The sequence below is a fragment of the Microchirus variegatus genome, assembly GCF_963457635.1.
Source record: "Microchirus variegatus genome assembly, chromosome: 20".
Lineage (NCBI taxonomy): Eukaryota > Metazoa > Chordata > Actinopteri > Pleuronectiformes > Soleidae > Microchirus > Microchirus variegatus.
The window spans coordinates 1258660-1274351 of NC_139821.1; the positions used below are offsets into that span (position 1 = coordinate 1258660).

Here is a 15692-nt window from a genome sequence, read left to right on the forward strand (position 1 = left end):
TAGTGAATTTGTTATATTTTTTACAGTGTCATTAACAAATGATCTACAGTTTAGTTCAAGGACAGTTATTTAAAACATTATACATTAATCATGTAGTACGACACTATATATTATATTATAGCATTTGTACAAATGTTGATTCTGATGCAGGAAAACATGAGAAAACACAGCTTTTCAGTAAAACCAGGGTTTAATTTAAAAGTGTTTGTGAGTCTGTACATTTACTGTTACACAACAACAACAACACAGAGGGATGACAGATGATAATGGTGATTTTTCAAGAGAACAAACGTCTGAGGTGTTTAGAGATTTCCTTCATCTTCAGTCCGTATATGAACGGATTGAGCAGAGGATGATAAACGATCGTCTGTAACGTTAATATCAAACTCACCAGCTTCGACGAATTCACTCCCAATCGAACGACGATGACGTCGTAAGCGACAAACGCGGAAATGTTGAACAAAACCAGCAGGTGAGGAAAACAGGTTTGTGCAGCTTTGGTCCGGACTGTTCTAGAACTCCTGTAGGATATGATCAGTATCCTGGTGTACGTGAACAGGATGAAAACTGTAGGTAAAAGGACGAGATTCACTAAAACCAACAATCCGTACACGGATATAACGACAGAGCTCACACACTGAAGTGTGTAAATCAAAGTGCTGCAGAAGATTCCTTTTAAAGTGAAGTGACAGATCTTTACGTTATAATACATCACGAGCGACGCGGTGAGTTCACACGCGGGTACGAGCCAAGCTGAAACCAGGAAGACCGTCACAGTGGATCTTCTCATGATGCTCTGATAGTGCAGAGGTTTACATATGGACACATACCTGTCATAGGCCATGGCCGACAACAGCAGGAACTCTGACGCAGACAGAGAGTAACGTATACAAGCCTGAAAAACACAGTGTGCAAACGTGGTGAGCTGTTCTTCAGACAGGAAGTCGATCAGCAGCTTGGGGTGGATGGCAGTGCTGTGAAGTATAGAGTTGATCAACAGAGCTGCGATGAAGACGTACATAGGCTTGTGAAGGTCTTTGTGAATCACAATGAGACACACGATGGTGAAGTTAGAGCAGACGATTAGAACATAGAGAGTAAACATGATGACAAAGTAAACATATCTGTATCTCTGCACGTCTATATGTCCTTCAAAAGTGATATATGTGACATTCAGTTCATCCTCCATCAGAGAAACAACAGGTTAATCATCAGTGATACAGTCAGATCATATGTCAGACACATCAACAATCACATGTGACAAGACTGCACTAACATGTCACCTGCACTAGACTGGCTGACTCATCCTCAGATACCAAAGTCAGAGAAAGTCAAGCTTCTGACTGTGAGCTGAGTTTTTATCAGACTGTTTCAGCCTCTATAGATCTCATTAAAGTCTCCACTAACATGGAAACAAGTCCACAAGACCCCAGAGTCCACAACCCACAGGTTTCCATCAAGGGAGAGTTGAACACACAGTTAGCAAAGTCCACACAGAGGCTAACGCTCAGTAAAAACATGGCTGCCAGCAGAAACACAAAGAACAGATTTCAGCCACTTAACAAAAGACTTGCGTAATAAAACCTACATCAGCCTAAGGCCCCGTCCCAATTCCTCCCCTAACTCTACATTTTTACCCTAACCCTACATTTTGCTCGTTCTCGTCTAGGTGGAGCAAAGAGGAAATGTGATTTTCTCCTTATAATCAACCCTCAAAACGTAGTGAGCTCTGGTGCGAGCTTAAAAAGAAGTGGAAGATGAAATTACCCATGATGCTTTGCGGATTCAGCGATCCGGATGATATTTTTCAACAAAGATGGTGGCCATGTCTGCCGAGGGACATTTACGTTGTAATATATTTTCGCAAATAAGCACGTTACAATGTCGAATTGTGTTGGAATATGTTGGTTTGATACACATCTAAAGGAACGTTGAGCTTTGAACACTAATGTCAGAAAATAAGTGACCATTTATGAAAGCAGCTAGCTAACACCGGGTAGGGTTAGGGTTAACCCTTACCCTACAACGGTGTAAGGGTAGGGTAAGATTCAATCACAGTCTAGGGCTGATGGGGAAAGGGATCTTTAATGTTCCATTCTGCCATTGTCAGGGCAGCTGTCCAGAGCTTTGGTCGAAAGGCTGCTGTGGCTCCTCGTGGTGGTAATCCAAGAACATCCTGGTGGATACCAGAGGTGAAGGGAGCCATCAAGATGAAGAAGGAGTCCTACAGGGCTTGGTTGGTTGGCTAAGACTCCGAGGTGGGAGGATTTTGAAGTTAAACATCTCAGCAGTGGCAGAACCTCAGGAAAGATCAAATTCACCCAGAATTCATCAAGGTTCTCGATGTTGTGGAGCTGAGATGGTTGACATGTATTTGAAACATTGAGTGGACATTGGGGACAGTAGCTCTGGAGTGGCAGACTGCGGTGGTGGTCCTCATGTTTAAGATATTCTGGTATGAGATGGTGCATTTCATCTTCAGGGGGACGACACTACTCAGCCTCCCTGAGAAGGTCTGCATGGTTCGATAGTTGAATCTCAGATTTAAGGCTGGCTGCAGACCACCAGACCATCTCTATACTCTTGTAAGGATACAGGAAGGGCCATGGGAGTTTGCCCAACCAGTCTACAGATGTTCTGTGGACCTGGAGAAGACTTCCCTTGAGGGACACAACTGTAGGACGTACTTTAGGAATATGTGGTGGACCCTAACCTTTCAACTCGCTCTGGGGTTGTTTGCAGTTGAGTGTGAAGCAGTTGGGATGAAGGTCAGCGCCTCTAAATCTGAGGCCATGGTCCTGGATTTCCCAGTTCAGGTTGGCGGGATTAGGAATCTTGTTCATGAGTGAGGAGAGAGTGGATCAGGGGGCACCGTATTGGGTCATATGTTCCCCGGGTCCTATGTTCCCCGCTTTGTATGTGACCGGGGAACATAGGACCCTTTCTCAAACCCTAACCCTAACCCTACCCTTTTTCAAAAAAAGGGTCCCATGTTCCCCTGTCACATACAACGTGGGGAACATAGGACCTTTTTTGGGAAAAACGGGGAACATAGGACCCGGGGAACATAGGTACAACCCCGATCAGGGAAGCACAGTTAGGTCATGCTGGGAAGATGAGGTCAGCACATGGCCAAGTGAAAGGGAACTTGGCTTGTAACCGGAGGGTTGCCAGTTTGAGTTCAAAGGGCTCGGTGAGAATCATCACATTTACATAGGACAACCCCCTCCTGGTCTAAGCTGTCAGTGACATCTGATATCTGTTAGCCCACAGGACAGAAACTATTGTAGGAGTTTGAACAATGGGTATCAATAACAGGTCTAGGGATCCGAAGGGTTCTATGAAGAGGACCCAGGGCGTTCCCAGAGAAGAATAAAATGAAATATGAATATAAATGTAATAAAAATTAAAAACAAGAAAGGTAATATACGTGAGTAACGACACAAATACACAAAGCTGTGTCATTCACACACTATTCAAGCACATCAGGTTGGTTTGATATTCATATTAATAGCAGATGCTCACGTGCTCCTGTTGCAGCTCATAATACGATCGTCTGATCCAACACAGGTTTCGATGTGCGTAACATTCGCATTTTACTGAGCTAGCGAATAACAATGCAGCCACATAACATTGTGAAACACACAGTGGATTATTAAAGGACAGCGTCCAACATGAAAAAACATTTTTTAATCTATGTATGTGACTCCGATACATCGATTCAAGCAGAGAACGTTAATGAAGTGATGGTCACTAATGCTAATGGTTCCATCATGGTTTGGTTTGGTACGGTTTGGACTGGAAAAGTCATAGGTCAGGCTTGCATTTGGGAACAGTACGTTCACTTGGTAAATGGGGTGTGGGCTGTGCCTGATGGCCTCAGGAACTGTCTTTACATTTCTATTGTGTATATATATATATTATAATATATAGTGTCATAAGTGTATAAGTGTCATTAACAAATGATCCACAGTTTAATTCAAGGACAGTTCATTTCTGACATGTATTTTAAACACTATACATTAATCATGTAGTACGACACTATATACTATATTATAGCATTTGTACAAATGTTGATTCTGATGCAGGAAAACATGAGAAAACACAGCTGTGATTTTTTTTCAGTAAAACCAGGGTTTAATTTAAAAGTGTTTGTGAGTCTGTACATTTACTGTTACACAACAACAGCACAGGTGATGTTCATGTCATCACATTAATGTGATCTGACCTGAAAGAATAAACGTTTGAGGTGTTTAGAGATTTCCTTCATCTTCAGTCCGTAAATGAACGGATTGAGCAGAGGATGATAAACCGTCATGTACAACGTTAATATCAAACTCACCAGCTTCGGCAAATTCGCTCCCATTCGAACGACGATGACGTCGTAAGCGACGAACGCGGAAATGTTGAACAAAACCAGCAGGTGAGGTAAACAGGTTTGTGCAGCTTTGGTCCGGACTGTTCTAGAACTCCTGTAGGATATGATCAGTATCCTGGTGTACGTGAACAGGATGAAAAGCGTCGGGAAGAGGACGAGATTCACCAGAAGGAACACGCCGTACACGGATATAACGACAGAGCTCACACACTGAAGTGTGTAAATCAAAGTGCTGCAGAAGATTCCTTTTAAAGTGAAGTGACAGATCTTTACGTTATAATACATCACAAGCGACGCGGTGAGTTCACACGCAGGTACGAGCCAAGCTGAAACCAGGAAGACCGTCACAGTGGATCTTCTCATGATGCTCTGATAGTGCAGAGGTTTACATATGGACACATACCTGTCATAGGCCATGGCCGACAACAGCAGGAACTCTGACGTGGCTAAAGTGTAATATGTAGACGCCTGGAAAATACAGTGTGTAAACGTGGTGAGCTGTTCTTCAGACAGGAAGTCGATCAGCAGCTTGGGGTGGATGGCAGTGCTGTAAAGTATAGAGTTGATCAACAGAGCTGCGATGAAGACGTACATAGGCTTGTGAAGGTCTTTGTGAATCACAATGAGACACACGATGGTGAAGTTAGAGCAGACGATTAGAACATAGAGAGTAAACATGATGACAAAGTAAACATATCTGTATCTCTGCACGTCTATATGTCCTTCAAAAGTGATATATGTGACATTCAGTTCATCCTCCATCAGAGAAACAACAGGTTAATCATCAGTGATACAGTCAGATCATATGTCAGACACATCAACAATCACATGTGACAAGACTGCACTAACATGTCACCTGCACTAGACTGGCTGACTCATCCTCAGATACCAAAGTCAGAGAAAGTCAAGCTTCTGACTGTGAGCTGAGTTTTTATAAGACTGTTTCAGCCTCTATAGATCTCATTAAAGTCTCCACTAACATGGAAACAAGTCCACAAGACCCCAGAGTCCACAACCCACAGGTTTCCATCAAGGGAGAGTTGAAGTTTTTGTGGTCGTATGAGTTTGTTTTTAATCTGCTGAACTCATTTCTGTAAGTGACACCTACTGTCCGTCCGTGTCCTTCCCCGTACAAGGGTTTTTGTGAGGATCTAAGGACAGAAGGTCTAAAGACAGAAGGTCTGAAGACAGAAGGTCTAAAGACAGAAGGTCTAAAGACAGAAGGTCTGAAGACAGAAGGCCCTTAGAGTTCCAAGGTCTAAAGACAGAAGGTCTAAAGACAGAAGGTCTAAAGACAGAAGGTCTAAAGACAGAAGGTCTAGAGACAGAAGGTCTGAAGACAGAAGGTCTAGAGACAGAAGGTCTAAGGACAGAAGGTCTGAAGACAGAAGGCCCTTAGAGTTCCAAGGTCTAAAGACAGAAGGTCTAAAGACAGAAGGTCTAGAGACAGAAGGTCTGAAGACAGAAGGTCTAGAGACAGAAGGTCTAAGGACAGAAGGTCTAAAGACAGAAGGTCTAAAGACAGAAGGTCTAGAGACAGAAGGTCTGAAGACAGAAGGTCTAGAGACAAGGTCTAAGGACAGAAGGTCTGAAGACAGAAGGCCCTTAGAGTTCCAAGGTCTAATGACAGAAGGTCTAAAGACAGAAGGTCTAGAGACAGAAGGTCTGAAGACAGAAGGTCTAGAGACAGAAGGTCTAAGGACAGAAGGTCTAAAGACAGAAGGTCTAGAGACAGAAGGTCTAGAGACAGAAGGTCTGAAGACAGAAGGTCTAGAGACAGAAGGTCTAAGGACAGAAGGTCTAAAGACAGAAGGTCTAAAGACAGAAGGCCCTCAGAGTTCCAAGGTCTGAAGCAAACTCATCAAACTTAGTTTCAGTGTTGTGACCTGCTAAGTTTGAAGCTTGACCTGTTGGTCAACTTTGAGATTAACAGTCAGTGTGTGTGTGTGTGTGTGTGTGTGTGTGTGTGTGTGTGTGTGTGTGTGTGATGCAACTCTAACAACACAGTGTCCACAGAAGCCCAGAGCTGATGTAAAGACACAGTAATGACTGTGTTGACAGTGTCGGACTGTGACGAACGTCCCCAGTGAGACTGTGGTGAACAACAGTCCAGGCCTCAGGAGGAGGTCCTAACTAGCGCCGGGCTATTATCAGCTAATGATCAGCTAATGATCAGCTAATGATCACCCAGTGGTCAAACAGCCTCAGGAGACCACGAGTCTAGAGGGTTTAACACCATGTTTGTCACAAGCTAATGTATTTTTGATTTGTTTTATGATGAAACAGCAAAATGTGTTGAACTAAAAGAGCAGGACAATTATCAAGAGGGTTCTTCAGTGAGATTAATGATTTACTGATTTAAAGAGTTTTTTAGTGTGGTTTTACGAGGTATTGACACATTATCATCATCGGGAAAACATGGAAAAACATGTTTTGGCCACTGAACAAAAGACTTGCGTAATAAACTCTACATCAGTTTGAGTCTACGATGTCTTAAGAACATGTCCATGTCTTTATTTACACGACTTTTCCAACAGGAAACAACTTCCTGACTCGCTCTTAGAACTGCTGTGGTCGTTCGGTCCACATGAACAAATCCAAAACAAGACTTTTAGGGACTAACACAAAGTCAAAATAGGATTGAAAGATGTCCCGGGACATTTCTGCAGTGATTTGCTGAGGACGATAAAGCTGTGTTACCATACAGATGCAGTACGGTATTGCTTGGAATGGTAAAGGCCTGGGTCAGGCTAACATTCTGACTGAAGACAGTACCTTTACTTGGTAGGACAGGGGTTTGTGCTAGGCCCGACGGCTGCGTCGCTGCGATACATATCGTGACGTCGTACCCCAGGGTAAGGGTCCCAAAAATAAAATGGTCGGGGATGGTTGTTTTGGTCGAGTCACCCAGTCACAGCTGACTGTTGCGGCTAGAGCCGGTCCAGCTTGACCAGTACCATACCATTTTACTCTAGTCCCCCAGGGGAAGGGTCCCAAAAATGGAATGGTCGGGTATGGTTGTTTTGGTTCTATCAGAGCCTGGATGCACTGGTCTGGACAGCAGGCCTTTACACATAGTACAAATGTAAGAGATTGTGCAACCGGTTATTATTCCTTTCTCCAGCCAATTCCAGTCTGATGCCATGTTCCCAGATGTGACAGATCCTCGGTCTGACCAGTATGTGGTGGCATAACTGCACTGCGCTCATCCTTACAACACATTTCATGCTTGCTGTGGCTAGGGTTTGATTTGGAGTGCCCATCCCCCCTCTCTCAGTGGTTCGGTCGGCCTTCCTGCGCCGGTTGCCATCGTTCTGGGATGTCAGCTGCGACTGAAAGACGCGACACTCGGACACATCTTTACGAATGTTCCTGAGGCCATCGGGCACAGCCCACACCACATCTACCAAGTGAAGGTACTGTTCCCAAATGCAAGCCTGACCCATGACCTTTCCAGTCCAAACCGAACCGAACCAAACCATGATGGAAGCATTAGCATTAGTGACCATCTCTTCGTTAACACTCTCTGCTTGAATCGATGTATCAGAGTCACATACATAGATTAAAAAATGTTTTTTCATGTTGGACGCTGTCCTTTAATAATCCACTGTGTGTTTCACAATGTTATGTGGCTGCATTGTTATTCGCTAGCTCAGTAAAATGCAAATGTTACGCACATCGAAACTAGTGTTGGATCAGACGATCGTATTATGAGCTGCAACAGGAGCATGTGAGCATCTGCTATTAATATGAATATCAAACCAAAAACTTCACAAAAACCCTTGCACGGGGGGGGAAATGGGAGAAACCTCAAGCAGAGCCACAGAGGACACGGATCTGTCTTCAGGACGGACGGACAGCTGTCACTTAGAGACACGAGTTCAGCAGATTACAAACAGAACATCACATTTACAAAGAGAGAGTCTGGATGTTGTGATCTGATGAAAACATCTGACCAACTTCAACTCTCCCTTGATGAAAACCTGTGGGTTGTGGACTCTGGGGTCTTGTGGACTTGTTTCCATGTTAGTGGAGACTTTAATGAGATCTATAGAGGCTGAAACAGTCTGATAAAAACTCAGCTCACAGTCAGAAGCTTGACTTTCTCTGACTTTGGTATCTGAGGATGAGTCAGCCAGTCTAGTGCAGGTGACATGTTAGTGCAGTCTTGTCACATGTGATTGTTGATGTGTCTGACATATGATCTGACTGTATCACTGATGATTAACCTGTTGTTTCTCTGATGGAGGATGAACTGAATGTCACATATATCACTTTTGAAGGACATATAGACGTGCAGAGATACAGATATGTTTACTTTGTCATCATGTTTACTCTCTATGTTCTAATCGTCTGCTCTAACTTCACCATCGTGTGTCTCATTGTGATTCACAAAGACCTTCACAAGCCTATGTACGTCTTCATCGCAGCTCTGTTGATCAACTCTATACTTCACAGCACTGCCATCCACCCCAAGCTGCTGATCGACTTCCTGTCTGAAGAACAGCTCACCACGTTTACACACTGTGTTTTTCAGGCTTGTATACGTTACTCTCTGTCTGCGTCAGAGTTCCTGCTGTTGTCGGCCATGGCCTATGACAGGTATGTGTCCATATGTAAACCTCTGCACTATCAGAGCATCATGAGAAGATCCACTGTGACGGTCTTCCTGGTTTCAGCTTGGCTCGTACCTGCGTGTGAACTCACCGGGGTGATTGTGATGTATTATAACGTAAAGATCTGTCACTCGAGTTTAAAAGGAATCTTCTGCAGCACTTTGATTTACACACTTCAGTGTGTGAGCTCTGTCGTTATATCCGTGTACGGATTGTTGGTTTTAGTGAATCTCGTCCTTTTACCTACAGTTTTCATCCTGTTCACGTACACCAGGATACTGATCATATCCTACAGGAGTTCTAGAACAGTCCGGACCAAAGCTGCACAAACCTGTTTACCTCACCTGCTGGTTTTGTTCAACATTTCCGCGTTTGTTGCTTACGACGTCATCGTCGTTCGATTGGGAGTGAATTCGTCGAAGCTGGTGAGTTTGATATTCACGTTACAGATGATCGTTTATCATCCTCTGCTCAATCCGTTCATATACGGACTGAAGATGAAGGAAATCTCTAAACACCTCAAACGTTTGTTCTTTCACGTCAGATCACGTTAATCTGTGTGTGTGTACCATTATAATAGTAACATTGATGTTTTTAATGCTTTGTTTGAAAATGTATTTTAAGTGTAGTTTGTGAAGTGACTTAATTCTACTAAACTGTTAAATGATGTATTTGTGTTTTTGTCTTAACTTTGTGAAGTGATGAAAATGAAGAAGAATAAACTTAAATGTTGACCATAGATTTGCCTGTTTTGTCTGTCGTGAGCCATCGGCAAACTTCATGTCATGTGACCTGTATAGTGACTCTGAAGAGTCGGAGTAGAGAACTCAACCCTGAGGTGAACCAGTGGATGATAAAGGCCCTGGTAAGGTAAAGCCGTCATTTCAACACAAGAAGCAGTAGTCGCCAAGGATGGTCATCCAAGCCTCGACCTGACGAGCCTCAAACCCTAACCCTAACCCTAGTATACCTGCAGAATAACTACCCGGCTCTTCTCCTCTACCACTGCCATATCCAGTGCTGTTTCAGGGAGGCCGTGAACTGTTAGCCATCAAATTGCCAATTCCAATTCCTATCTTAACCCTTAATCTTAACTGTCCCTCAAAACCAAGTGTTGAGTCCAGTCTGTCAACTCCAAAAAAGTAATTAGGTTGTCAGTTAGTAATAAGATGATACTCATACAAATATTCAGCTGACAGTTACCACACACCACGACTTATTGAAAAGTAAACCACACCGGCCGACTATTGACAAAAGATCGTAAAATAAAAATAAATGTTACTCAAAAAATGACGTCAGTAATCCATAATATGGGCCTAAACTAAGATCATTTTTATATCTCTATTAACAAAGTAAATACTTCATTTGTAGCGCACTCGTTTCGCCGCTTTCGGCCCCATCTTTGTTATGGCAAAAAAATGGTAGCCCTTGACCCCCAACGGTGGTCTCGGAAAATCACAGTATTGAGAATTAGAGAAGTATTGAGTATTCAGAATTCCCTCGGCAGATAAAATGGCCTCAAATTGGCCATTGTGCCCCGGTCCTGGAGCTAGTGAATAACAATGCATCCACAGTGGATTATTAAAAGACAAAACATGTTTTAATCCCTGTATGTGACTTCCAATGAACACTAACGTAACGTAGATGAACGATGTTAATGAAAAGATCGCTAGCTTAAAATGCTAGCTAAACGAGTTCACTCACATAGCGTTACGTTCACGTGAACATGCTCGCGTTAGCTAAATTCACGTGAGCATGCTAACTTTGGCTACGTTCACGCGAGCATGCTAGCGTTAGCTAACGTTCACGTGAGCATGCTAACATTAGCTAACGTTCACGTGAGCATGCTTACATTAGCTAACGTTCATGTGAGCATGCCTACATTAGTTAACGTTCACGTGAGCATGCTAGCGTTAGCTAACGTTCACGTGAGCATGCTAACATTAGCTAACGTTCACGTGAGCATGCTTACATTAGCTAACGTTCATGTGAGCATGCCTACATTAGTTAACGTTCACGTGAGCATGCTAACGTTCACATGAGCATGCTAACGTGAACGTGAACATGCTAACACTAGCTAACCTCATCATGCTAACATTAGCTACGTTCTTGAGAGCATACTTACACTAGCTAACATCAGCATGCTAACGTTAGCTACGTTCTTGTGAGCATGCTAACACTAGCTAACATCAGCATGCTAACGTTAGCTACGTTCTTGTGAGCATGCTTACATTAGCTACGTTCAGGTGAACATGTTAATGTTAGCTACATTCATGTGAACATGCTTATGTTAGCTACATTCATGGGAACATGCTAACGTTAGCTACTTTCATGGGAACAGGCTTACGTTAGCTACATTCATGGAAACACGTTAACGTTAGCTACATTAATGGGAACATGCTAACGTTAGCTACGTTCTCGTCAGTGTGCTAACGTTAGCTTCATTCATGGAAACATGTTAATGTTAGCTACATTCATGTGAACATGCTAACGTTAGCTAGATTCATGTGAACATGCTAACGTTAGCTAGATTCATGTGAACATGTTAACATAAATGTAGCTAAGTTCTCGTGAGCACGTTAGAGTTAGAGTTAGTTATGAGAGTGTTTTGCTGAAGATGATGGACGTCATCGTGTGTGTGTGTGTGTGTGTGTGTGTGTGTGTGTGTGTGTGTGTGTGTGTGTGTGTGTGTGTGTGTGAGTGCGTGCGTGCGTGCGTGCGTGCGTGCATGCGTGTGTGTGTGTGTGTGTGTTTTAGTATAAAGGAGCAGAGCAGCCTGTGCAGGAGTTAGGATTAGAGCGAGTGAACTGAGTGAGTGGATGAAGCATCATCATCATCATCATCATCAGGAGGACACGCACACACACACACACGCGGTGGACATGTGGACGAACAGCAGCACGAACCCTCCGTACTTTGAGTTCACCCTCTTCTCGGACTTCGGCGCGCTCCGATACGTCCTCTTCTGCGCGTGTCTGTGCGTCTACGCCGCCATCGTGGGCGCGAACGCCGCCGTGGTGGTGGCCGTGTCGTCGCGCCGCTCCCTGCACCGGCCCATGTACGTCTTCGTCTGCTCGCTGTCCCTGAACTCCCTGTACGGCTCGGCCGCCTTCTTCCCGCGCTTCCTGCGCGACCTGCTGTCGTCGGACGCCCGCCTCATCTCGCGCGCCTCCTGCTTCGCCCAGATGTACGTCATCCACAGCTACAAAGGTCAGGAGGTCACCATCCTCACCGTCATGGCGTACGACCGCTTCGTGGCCGTGTTCCACCCGCTGCGCTACCACGGCAAGATGTCGGCGTCCGTGGTCCGGAACCTGCTGGCGTCGGCGGCGCTCTACCCCGTGGCCGTGTTCGGGTTCTTCTTCTACTCGACCGTTCGTCTCCCTCTGTGCGGGAACCGGCTGCGGCGGCTGTTCTGCAACACGTGGAGCGTCGTGCGGCTCTCCTGCGTGGAGACGGCGGCGCTGAGCAAATCCAGCCAGTTCTTCGCCGCGGCGTCCGTCTTCGTGCCGCTCTCCTTCGTGCTCTACACGTACGCCCGCGTCCTGCTGCTGTGTCGCAGGAGCTCGCCGGAGTTCAGGAGGAAGGCGGCGCGCACGTGTCTGCCGCACGTCGTCACCTTCGGCAACTTCTGCGTCACGGTGTTCTGCGAGGTTCTGCTCAGCCTCTACAGAGCGGAGCGCGTCGACGTCTTCGTGGTGGCGGCGCTGTCGCTGGAGTTCCTGCTGGTTCCTCCCGTCACAAACCCTCTGGTTTACGGCCTGAGCCTCCCGAAGATCAGGGCCGTGGTCTTCAGAGGTGTCGGGATTCAGCGGCGTGTTACTGCAAAACCTGCAGCCGCTGTTTAAAACTGCACTTATATGAGCTTAATCTGTGAGATCTGTGAAATCTGTGAGATATGTGAGATTAGACTGATTCACTTTTACCAAACCTTCACTTTCACACTGATACGGTGCATTAATTTATTTGTTTTGGTTGAAAACTATGAGAAAAAAAATATATAATGTTTCCGAAAATCATGTTTTTGTTAAATTCATACGTTCATTTTCAAGTAAAAATGTCAAGATTAAAGATTTCAATCTTTTATTTTGAAAAAGTCTTCTTTCACTCTTCATGCTGCAGGTGAACGTGTGAACGTTGACACTTGAAGATGATTTTTAAACGTGTTTCTGGCGTGAAATTTAACCCAAAAAACTCCACTAATCTGAGCTTAATCTGTGAGATATGTGAGATATGTGAGATTAGTCTGACTCACTTTTACTAAACCTTCACTTTCACACTGATAAGGTCAATTCATTTCTTTTTGTTTTGGTCGAAAACAAAGATAAAAAAAAACAAATAATGTTTCCGAAAATCATGTTTTTGTTAAATTCGTACGTTCATCTTCAAGTAAAAATGTGAAGATTAAAGATTTAAAATCTTTTATTTTGAAAAAGTCTTCTTTTACTCTTCATGCTGCAGGTGAACGTGTGAACGTTGACATTGGAAGATGATTTTTTAACGTGTTTGTCGTGAAATTTAAACCAAACATGAACATGAACACCTTAAAACTCCACTAATCTGAGCTTAATCTGAGTTTAATCTGTGAGATCTGTGAGATATGTGAGATTAGACTCACTCACTTTTACTAAATCTTCACTTTCACACTGATAAGGTGCAGTCATTTGTTTTTGTTTTGATCGGAAACTAAGAGAAAAAAAAACAAATAATGTTTCCGAAAATCATGTTTTTGTTAAATTCATACGTTCATCTTCAAGTAAAAAAGGTCAAGATAAAAGGTTTAAAATCTTTTATTTTGAAAAAGTCTTCTTTCACTCTTCATGCTGCAGGTGAACGTGTGAACGTTGACATTTGAAGATGATTTTTTAACGTGTTTCTGTCGTGAAATTTAACCCAAACGAACATGAACATGAACACCTTAAAACTCCACTAATCTGAGCTTAATCTGAGTTTAATCTGTGAGATATGTGAGATATGTGAGATTAGTCTGACTCACTTTTACCAAACCTTCACTTTCACACTGATAAGGTGCAGTCATTTCTTTTTGTTTTGGCGGAAAACAAAGAGGAAAAGAAACAAATAATGTTTCCGAAAATCATGTTTTTGTTAAATTCATACGTTCATCTTCAAGTAAAAATGTCAAGATAAAAGATTTAAAATCTTTTATTTTGAAAAAGTCTTCTTTTACTCTTCATGCTGCAGGTGAACGTGTGAACGTTGACACTTGAAGATGATTTTTTAACGTGTTTCTGGCGTGAAATTTAACCCAAAAAACTCCACTAATCTGAGCTTAATCTGTGAGATATGTGAGATTAGACTCACTCACTTTTACTAAACCTTCACTTTCACACTGATAAGGTGCATTCATTTCTTTTTGTTTTGGTCGAAAACTAAGAGGAAAAAAAACAAATAATGTTTCCGAAAATCATGTTTTTGTGAAAATTCATACGTTCATCTTCAAGTAAAAATGTCAAGATTAAAGATTTAAAATCTTTTATTTTGAAAAAGTCTTCTTTTACTCTTCATGCTGCAGGTGAACATGTGAACGTTGACATTTGAAGATGATTTTTTAACGTGTTTGTCGTGAAATTTAAACCAAACATGAACATGAACACCTTAAAACTCCACTAATCTGAGCCTAATCTGTGAGATCTGTGAGATTAGATCCACTCACTTTTACTAACCCTTCACTAAGGTGCAGTCATTTCTTTTTGTTTTGGTCGAAAACAAAGAGAAAAAAAAACCAAATAATGTTTCTGAAAATCGTGTTTTTGTTAAATCCACGTTTGTGTGAGTGAAATTCATACGTTCATCTTCCAAGTAAAAATGAGAAGATAAAAGATTTTAAATCTTTTATTTTGAAAAAGTCTTCTTTTACTCTTCATGCTGCAAGTCAATGTTGACACTTGAAGATGATTTTTAACGTGTTTCTGTTGTGAAATTTAACCCAAACGTGAACATAAACACCTGTGTGTTCCTGCAAAAAACTGCAGCCGCTGTTTAAAACTGCACTAATCTGAGCTTAATCTGAGTTTAATCTGAGCTTAATCTGTGAGATCTGTGAGATTAGACTCACTCACTTTTACTAAACCTTCACTTTCACACTGATAAGGTGCAGTCATTTCTTTTTGTTTTGGTCGAAAACAAAGAGAGAAAAAAAACAAATAATGTTTCTGAAAATCATGTTTTTGTTAAATCCATGTTTGTGTGAGTGAAATTCATACGTTCATCTTCCAAGTAAACATGAGAAGATAAAAGATTTAAAATATTAGAAACAAACATTTGAGATTTTCTGCTGTTTTTTTCACTCTTCATGCTGCAGGTGAACGTGTGAACGTGTGAAGATGATTTTTTAACGTGTTTCTGTCGTGAAATTGAACCCAAACACGAACATAAACATGAAAAATGTATAATAAAAATAATCCTCTGTGAAAACATGAACGTGTTTCTTACTGTTGTTGTTTATATTTAACGGATAAATCAATGTTTTTGAATCAATGTCTTTAACCTGTTTATAATAAACTTTATTATACATTATATTTGAGTGTTTTATTCAATATTTATTGATCTATTTTACTCTTCACATGAACGTTATATTCAAAGTTTTATTATCTGAATGACATTAAAGTTTAGATATTTTCATATTTAATATTAATATTTCTAATATATATAAAATCCACTTTGATCTTAAACATTTT

At 42.3% G+C, this 15692-nt stretch overlaps 4 protein-coding genes across 4 annotated transcripts; 2 read left to right on the forward strand and 2 right to left on the reverse strand.

Annotated features, from left to right (window-relative positions):
* Positions 1 to 277: 277 nt before the first annotated feature.
* On the reverse strand, positions 278 to 1189 carry LOC310941965 (olfactory receptor 11A1-like; the record flags this gene model as incomplete). The annotated part of the gene is made up of 1 exon (XM_083907229.1): positions 278 to 1189. The coding sequence occupies one exon, from the start codon at positions 1187 to 1189 to the stop codon at positions 278 to 280; it is 912 nt and encodes a 303-aa protein (XP_083763355.1).
* A 3024-nt stretch (positions 1190 to 4213) lies between these two features.
* LOC310941938 (olfactory receptor 11A1-like) lies at positions 4214 to 5140 on the reverse strand (the record flags this gene model as incomplete). The annotated part of the gene is made up of 1 exon (XM_083907193.1): positions 4214 to 5140. The coding sequence occupies one exon, from the start codon at positions 5138 to 5140 to the stop codon at positions 4214 to 4216; it is 927 nt and encodes a 308-aa protein (XP_083763319.1).
* Positions 5141 to 8621: 3481 nt separating this feature from the next.
* On the forward strand, positions 8622 to 9548 carry LOC310941519 (olfactory receptor 11A1-like; the record flags this gene model as incomplete). The annotated part of the gene is made up of 1 exon (XM_083906706.1): positions 8622 to 9548. One exon carries the CDS (start codon positions 8622 to 8624, stop codon positions 9546 to 9548), a length of 927 nt encoding a protein of 308 aa, XP_083762832.1.
* A 2328-nt stretch (positions 9549 to 11876) lies between these two features.
* Positions 11877 to 12842, forward strand: LOC310941520 (olfactory receptor 4B13-like; the record flags this gene model as incomplete). The annotated part of the gene is made up of 1 exon (XM_083906707.1): positions 11877 to 12842. One exon carries the CDS (start codon positions 11877 to 11879, stop codon positions 12840 to 12842), a length of 966 nt encoding a protein of 321 aa, XP_083762833.1.
* Between the last annotated feature and the right edge of the window lie 2850 nt (positions 12843 to 15692).